The sequence below is a fragment of the Aulonocara stuartgranti genome (genome assembly GCF_965226115.1).
Source record: "Aulonocara stuartgranti genome assembly, chromosome: 5".
Lineage (NCBI taxonomy): Eukaryota > Metazoa > Chordata > Actinopteri > Cichliformes > Cichlidae > Aulonocara > Aulonocara stuartgranti.
In genome coordinates, this window is record NC_138943.1 from 18,759,942 (window position 1) to 18,767,426 (window position 7,485).

Here is a 7,485-nt window from a genome sequence, read left to right on the forward strand (position 1 = left end):
AACAACAATGATAACAATTTGACAACAATTTAGACTGAAAATTTCAAATTTGGATTCATTGCTCCATAAAACTTGTTGCAACTGATTTTCAGTCCAGATAGATAGAATGGTTCCTGTTAAAAGTCTGCAACACAGACATTTTTACCTACAAGATTTACACAGGCTACTGTAGAAGCTGATGGGGTTGTAGTTCACATTGGAAACTGTAGGGGCAGCAGCACGCACATAGGCGCTATTCTTCTTCTTCGTCTCTTCTCGCTCCCACTGTACCCGGTAGTTTTTCTCTTGCTCTCCCACAGACTCAAAGTTTTCTGCATCTGTTGTCAAGGTAATTATTTCTGGGCCACGGTTAATTAATGTAATTGGCCGTTTTGGTAGGTTTTGTTTAATAGTTCGTTTTCTCTGTAAAGTTTAGCTAGCTGATATTTGTCAACCATCCCCATCAGCAGCGCTGCTGCTACGATCGAGGTCCGTATATTAAAAAAAAAAAAGTCATTCATACACTCTGCGTTTAGTTTACATTTATGTGTTTATCTTTAACTGAGGGTTTGTATCTTCCCATTCAACCACCTTTACTTGCTCAGTTTTTAATTCCACAATGCCAACTTTTAAGCTTAACCTCAGATTTCCTTGAGTATGTGTCCCTTTACAATCATTATATTTTGCATTAATAGAAGTCATGTAAGAAAAGATGTTAAAATGTAAAAGATTTATATATTCATGCTAATTAAATATCAATATTCTTTGCCAAAAAAGATCAAATATAGTGTTTATAGCTTTTTAAAAAATATTTCTCTATAAAATGGTTGCAGTGATTTATTTGGAGCATGCTTGGACACACGGTACATAAGGTAAAAACGGCTTTGTGCAATTCTAATGAGCTTGAAAGTCAATATTTGGTATGACCACCTTTATTCTTCATTATTTTTCATGAAGTCTGCAGAGGTTCTCAGTCATCCAGGTCATGGAGCAGTTTATTAAGCAAATCAGATAATGCAAATCCATTATGAAGTCTTTATCAGACCCTGCTGGATAAGCCTTTAGATCGATGCTTTATGCTTCAATGAATGAATTTTCAAGCCTCAGAGCATGATTTTGAAATTCTGCTACACTTTTGAAATTGCATATTCCTGAAGACATTGCGGCAGATATTTGACTTACAAAGATTTAAGTGTGTCTCTAGATATTGCTATTTGAAGATGAGTCCACAAAAAACAACTTAAAAACCCATCTCATCAGGAATAACTGGCAGTGGCAGATCAGTGGGCATAGATACCCTGTTATCCTAAGGCACAGACAGCAAGAACGGAGGACTTCTCAGAGTTGCCGCTTCTGTTCCTACTAAGAGAATTGGATAATATTGGGGAGCTAAAACAGAAATTGCTGTTTCTCTAATGTTTTGTTGTTGTTTTTCTTTACTGAGTTTCTAGTAATCCTCATTATGTTTTGGCTTATTTATCTGTTAAGCAAATGGAAAAGATTACTGAACACGTCTATGTGGGTAGTATTGGCACAAAAAAGGAGTCAGTGTAATCACGATAGCATTGTTACTCTTCATGAAAACCTTGAAGTCCCTCACGTTTTTCTGCATCAACACAAACAAACTGTAACTCAAGCTCAACCTTGCTGTGACAGACGCAACCATTTCCAGCTGCCATGTGATTAATCAGATGAGGAGGCCTAATCCAATTAGGATACTAGCATGCATGTTGGCGCTTTTAAGCTTGCAGCTAGGTCAGGATATTTTTGTTTGAGAGCTTCGCAGAGGGGAGAGAGTGAAAGAGGTACGGGAGACACGTTTTAATAATTCAAATAGAAACGTATATATTATTTTTTGTTGTATGTTTATTACATTTACAACAGCTTTAATTTTTTGTCCGATATTAACAAGTGCAGCTCTGTTTCTTCTCAAGGTCCTGCACCATGTCCATCGTTAAGATCCACGCCAGAGAGATCTTCGACTCTCGTGGAAACCCCACGGTAGAGGTTGACCTTTACACTGACAAGGGTAGGCCTAAATGTGCCTTCTGGGCCAGTTTTTGTTTTTTGTAGTTAAAATAGTGTTCATTACCTAAATTGTCCTTATGATGTGGTTATCTATGCACGTTTTGTTTTGTTTGTTTTATTATTATTTAGACATTTTTTATTCTTCTGTCATGCTTCCGTTTGCATGTACCTTTCCCAGGCTTGTTTAGGGCCGCTGTACCAAGCGGGGCATCTACAGGAATCTATGAAGCCTTGGAGCTCAGGGACAACGACAAGTCTCGCTACCTTGGGAAAGGTTTGTACATATTTCCTTTATTTAATTTCATGAAATTGTTGAAACATGTTTGGGTTTTTTTTTTTGGTTTTTAATAAAGAAGCTTTATTACTTAAAGTATAATTCATTTTTTAAGAAAAATACTTTAAATATTGACTTCTTTTTTGTATTTCTTTTTTGTCTTTCTATGAGTTATCACAACTCACCATTCTCTCTCTCTTGTTCTCTTTGCCAGATATGAAAGGGTTAGTGAGTTTCCATTGCCTGTCCTTCTAATTTAAAATAAAAATGTGTCCATCTAATAGTCGATCAGTGTGCATGGTGGGCTGTCTGTAAAGCATGCTGTCATTTCAGTATTGATGATTTGCATGTTGATTTTAAAATAGCTGCTAAAACACTGACTATGGGGAAATAACAGAGTTAATTACGCAAACATCTCTTTCTTTGTGTCAAAGTATGAATTTTAGAATCAAAAGTTGCACGTTCTGCTAAATCTATGGCTTTAATATTGAGATTGCAAGGGTTGCCCATAATATTTTGATAAAATAATCTCTAATGTGTCCTTCACAGGAGTCTCACAGGCTGTAGAGCACATTAATTCAACCATTGCTCCTGCACTTGTTGGCCAAGTAAGATCATTTAGTGTCTGCATTTTCTAATATGTATGCTAAGTAACCTTTGGAAGGGTTTCCATCGATGATGAAATGCTAATGTGAAGCTTACTGTCTGCTCAGGATGTGTCTGTGGTTGAGCAAGAGAGAATTGACCAGATGATGATTGACCTGGATGGCACAGAGAACAAATGTAAGTGACAGAAGCATCTGTACTATTATGTACACTACAGCATAGTCTTCATAAATGTCTGCTTGATGACAGATTTCTCATACCTTTAATGGTGATGTTAAACAAATGAAGCATCTAATCAGCAGAATTGCAAAACTGTTCCAATGAGAACAGTTTTGTTTTCTTCTAGTTACACTAAAAGGTTTTCAAATGCTGTGTTTAAGATGGAGTAGTGAGTGAATGTGCAGTCTTTGTCCCCTCAGTCCAAAATTACATTAAAAAGAACCTTTTATTTTAACCTGTTATCAGTCGAGTTTAAAGAAAGGTGCCCATAAAAGGTTAATGCAACAGCGGTTTAAGACCTTTGCAAATGACCACTGGATAGGAGGATTATGTAGCGAGCATAGAATAGAATGGAAATATCCTTTATTGTCCCCCACTGAGGAAAATTCAGTAATGGTAGGTTTATTCTTCCCCTCATGCATCGTGTTATAGCTGCGACACAGAAACTGGAAATCATCCTTCTCCCGATGTCACCAGATGCTCCGCAACACTTATTAAAATGTAGTATACCCATCTTATGATGTCCTCTGCTCTGGCTACTGGCATCCTGCAGTCCTAGGGGCTAGGGAAAGGAACTCGGGGTGTGAACCCAGCAACAATTACAAAAAAAACTGAGTATGTTATATATATTGCACCTTTAAAGATGATTGTCATTAAGCGTTTACAGTCAAATTAGATCCATTTATTTCAATGTGAGACGAATCAAGGTGGTTCAACCTGATTTTTTTTATTTATTACTAATGCAATATTATTACATTTAAAATAATTATATACATTATGTTTTTTTTTGTTTTTGTTTTTTTGTTCATTTACAACTAACAGCCAAGTTTGGAGCAAACGCCATCCTAGGTGTGTCTCTGGCTGTTTGCAAAGCTGGTGCAGCAGAGAAAGAAGTCCCCTTGTATCGCCATATTGCTGACCTCGCAGAAAACCCAGAGGTCATCTTGCCTGTGCCGGTGAGACTTTGCTTATCTGATGGCACGCATAAATTTGCTGGCCTGTCTTCATTCAGTTGACCTTTCAGTAAACCTCTTATTATAATTCTAACATGCCTTATTTTTCCATTCTCTGCATTCATCAGGCCTTCAATGTGATCAACGGCGGCTCTCATGCAGGCAACAAGCTTGCCATGCAGGAGTTCATGATCCTGCCCATCGGGGCTAGCACCTTCAAAGAAGCCATGCGCATTGGAGCCGAGGTTTACCACAATCTCAAGAGTGTCATCAAGACGAAATATGGCCAGGATGCCACTAATGTGGGTGACGAAGGTGGCTTTGCTCCAAATATTCTGGAAAATCAGGAAGGTAAACATTTGTGCTAAGGATGTATTTCTGTTGTGTCTTATTAAATATATAATGTCGTGTAAAAGAAGTTACACACAAGTTATACGAGAATATTCCTTCAGTAACAAATAATGAACATGTTTGTTCATATGTGATGTTTAACCTTGCAGCTCTGGAGTTGCTGAAGGAGGCCATTGCTAAAGCAGGGTACACAGATGAGGTTGTGATTGGCATGGATGTAGCAGCATCTGAATTCTACAGGGATGGAAAATATGACCTGGATTTCAAGTCACCTGATGACCCGAGTCGTTACATCACACCCGACGAGTTGGCTGATCTCTACATGAGCTTCGTGAAGGATTATCCAGGTAAAATCCCGAAACTGTCTGTTTTTTGCAAATAATCCGAGTTGTAAGTAGTCATTTTAAAGTAAGCAAAGTTTTTGCTTCTATAATTAGCACAACAGTTTTCAGATGAACTCAAATAATTAGTTTTTTTTCCTAATGATCAGTTAAATGTGGATTTGATACATTTGCATTGACTGAATGTGCCATTTGTATACAGCAGCAATGGTTGCTGGACGTTGGCCTCTTTATTACTACTTAAAAATTCCAATAAAATCAATTAACTTAATAACTTAAAGCTACATTTCCAATATTCCTCTATTGAATGTAATTGCAGAAGTGCAACAATCAGATTGTGTTGTTGGTGTTTCTTGTCTTGTAGGACTTCTTTTAATAAGTCTTGGACTTATTAGGTTTTAAAGTATCACAAGTCATAGTAATGTTGTTTAACTGTCCTTCCAGTGGTGTCCATTGAGGATCCATTTGACCAGGATGACTGGGCAGCCTGGACCAACTTCACTGGCAGCACAGACATCCAGGTTGTTGGCGATGATCTGACTGTGACTAACCCTAATCGCATCAGCAAGGCTGTGGAGGAGAAGGCCTGCAACTGTCTGCTGCTTAAAGTCAATCAGATTGGCACAGTTACAGAATCCATGAGGGCGTAAGTGAACCTTTGAAACTCATACAAATGTTTATATAAGTATTAGATTTTAAGGTGTGGGTGACGTGACTGTAATGTTACTTGAGTTGAGGACAGCTTTATATGTTATTTTACAAAAAACTTTTCGCTTCATTTTGCGTGAAATACGTATCATGATCACTTTGTCGGTACAGCAAAGTATAGAAAATAATTTCTTTGTTTAAGTAGGACAGGCTTTCGTGACCTGGTTCTATGGGTTTCTCTCTCTCTTCAGCATACATGTGTTTATGCCCTTGGTTACTATAAGTAACTGTAAGTACTGTAAGTGTAATCAAATCTTCCCAACATGTTTCCTTTCATGGAAACCCTAAAAGTCTTGCCCAAATATCCCAACTAAGCTTTAATCTGGTGACAGTGCTGATGATGCTACAAGCTAATGCTAACCAGAGCAATCGAATGATAACGTCATTGGTAGACCTTAAAATGCAAAGAAGAGAGGAGGGAAGAAGAAAGTGAAAAGAGTGAGAAAAGAATCATGAATTGTTGGAATTGCATCATCCATGTAGAATTTAAGGAAAATCTCGTTGCTCTCCGCAGGTGTAAGATGGCCCAGCAGAACGGCTGGGGTGTGATGGTGAGCCATCGCTCTGGTGAAACTGAAGACGCCTTCATTGCAGATTTGGTGGTCGGCTTATGCACCGGACAGGTAATACTTGATGTAAAGGTTTGACTTTTTAGAACATAAAATGAAACTTGTTTGTCTAGAATCCAAATGCCTTATTGTATCTGTGAGAAGGGGATTAGTGTTCCTAAACTGGATGTGGATTTTAGATAGATGATGTGCTTGCAGTGTATAGAAAAAAGCACTGTATGAATGTATGGTTAAATCTGACTTTAAAGCACTTTGAGAAGAGTAGAAAAGCAGTATATAAATGAAAGTCTATCCTAATTATAATAATACAACTTGAACACATGTATTATAAATGCTAAAATAAACAATGCTTTGACACACTCAGATCAAGACCGGAGCTCCTTGCCGCTCTGAGCGTTTGGCCAAATACAACCAGATTCTCAGGTGAGCTTTACTCAACTCACAAGTTTTATCATGCTTCTCTGAAATGAGCATAAAAAGTGTAAAACATGAACAAGTGCTTTAACCTCCTGAGACCCGAACTCTTTCATGGCATGCATTTTTAATTCCTTTTTGCTATTTGAGTTGTTTGGGACCTGATTAATGTAAAAACAAAGGATTATGTGTTTGTTTTTCATTTGTTTTTACCTGATTTTTGTTTCTGAGAAAAATGAGATCCACATATGAGGACATTTGCTTTAAATTTTGATAGAACAGTGGCAGTATAATGTCCTTGTAAGTGGATTTCAGGCCCTTGTAGAGCAAAATGTAGTATTTTGGTCTAGAAAACCCAAAATATGATGTCCACATATGTGGGTCCTAGGAGGTTAAGCCTGGATTCTATCTTAAGGCCAGCAGGTGGCGCTAGTTGTGGTTGCAAAAAATATTTCTGCTCCTATAGAAGTCTATGGGAAAATGGCTTTAGTGTGTTTACAGAAGTCAGTGTTTTGACCTCTATAAACATCTTTCTGCTGAGTTTATGCATTCAGTCACTTGTCTTGGGTCGTTATTTGTGATATGAACCAGCACACTCACTGGCCAATGAGCATGCAGCTTAAAAGTGAGACCCACCCATCGTCATCACAACGGCTTTTTGCAGTCAAGATGGCAACAGTAAATTTAAAAGTTAATTGAAAGTAAATTTTGTATCAAATGTTAAGTGTGATGAAAAGACCTCTTACTAAATTAAAGAGCAGAACTAATTTTGAATCTCTCTCACTACAGAATTGAAGAGGATTTGGGAGACAAGGCTCGCTTTGCTGGAAAAAACTTCAGAAAACCAGTGATGGAGTGAAGACTTTACAAATATGTGCATGCACACAAATGCACAGTAACTTGTTTGCTAATAAATGAAAATACATTTCGGCAATAAGGATAAATGTAGAACTACTCGCATAAAACCTGCTGTAATACTGAATAGAGAACTACCTGAAACTACTTGAACTCTGACGCTACAATAAAGTTTTCTTCCATCTTAA

General features: G+C 37.6%; 1 protein-coding gene across 2 annotated transcripts; it reads left to right on the plus strand.

Annotated features, from left to right (window-relative positions):
- The first annotated feature begins 225 nt into the window (after positions 1–225).
- On the plus strand, positions 226–7,485 carry eno1b (enolase 1b, (alpha)). Of its 2 annotated transcripts, none has more exons than XM_082532445.1 (12): positions 226–328; positions 1,914–2,008; positions 2,186–2,281; positions 2,831–2,889; positions 2,995–3,064; positions 3,929–4,062; positions 4,188–4,410; positions 4,560–4,757; positions 5,196–5,397; positions 5,974–6,082; positions 6,393–6,451; positions 7,232–7,485. In XM_082532445.1, the coding sequence occupies exons 2-12, from the start codon at positions 1,924–1,926 to the stop codon at positions 7,299–7,301; spliced, it is 1,305 nt and encodes a 434-aa protein (XP_082388571.1). In that variant the 5' UTR covers positions 226–328; positions 1,914–1,923; the 3' UTR covers positions 7,302–7,485. The 2 variants fall into 2 exon arrangements, with proteins under 2 accessions (XP_082388571.1, XP_082388570.1); XM_082532444.1 differs by lacking the exon at positions 226–328 and adding an exon at positions 1,660–1,784.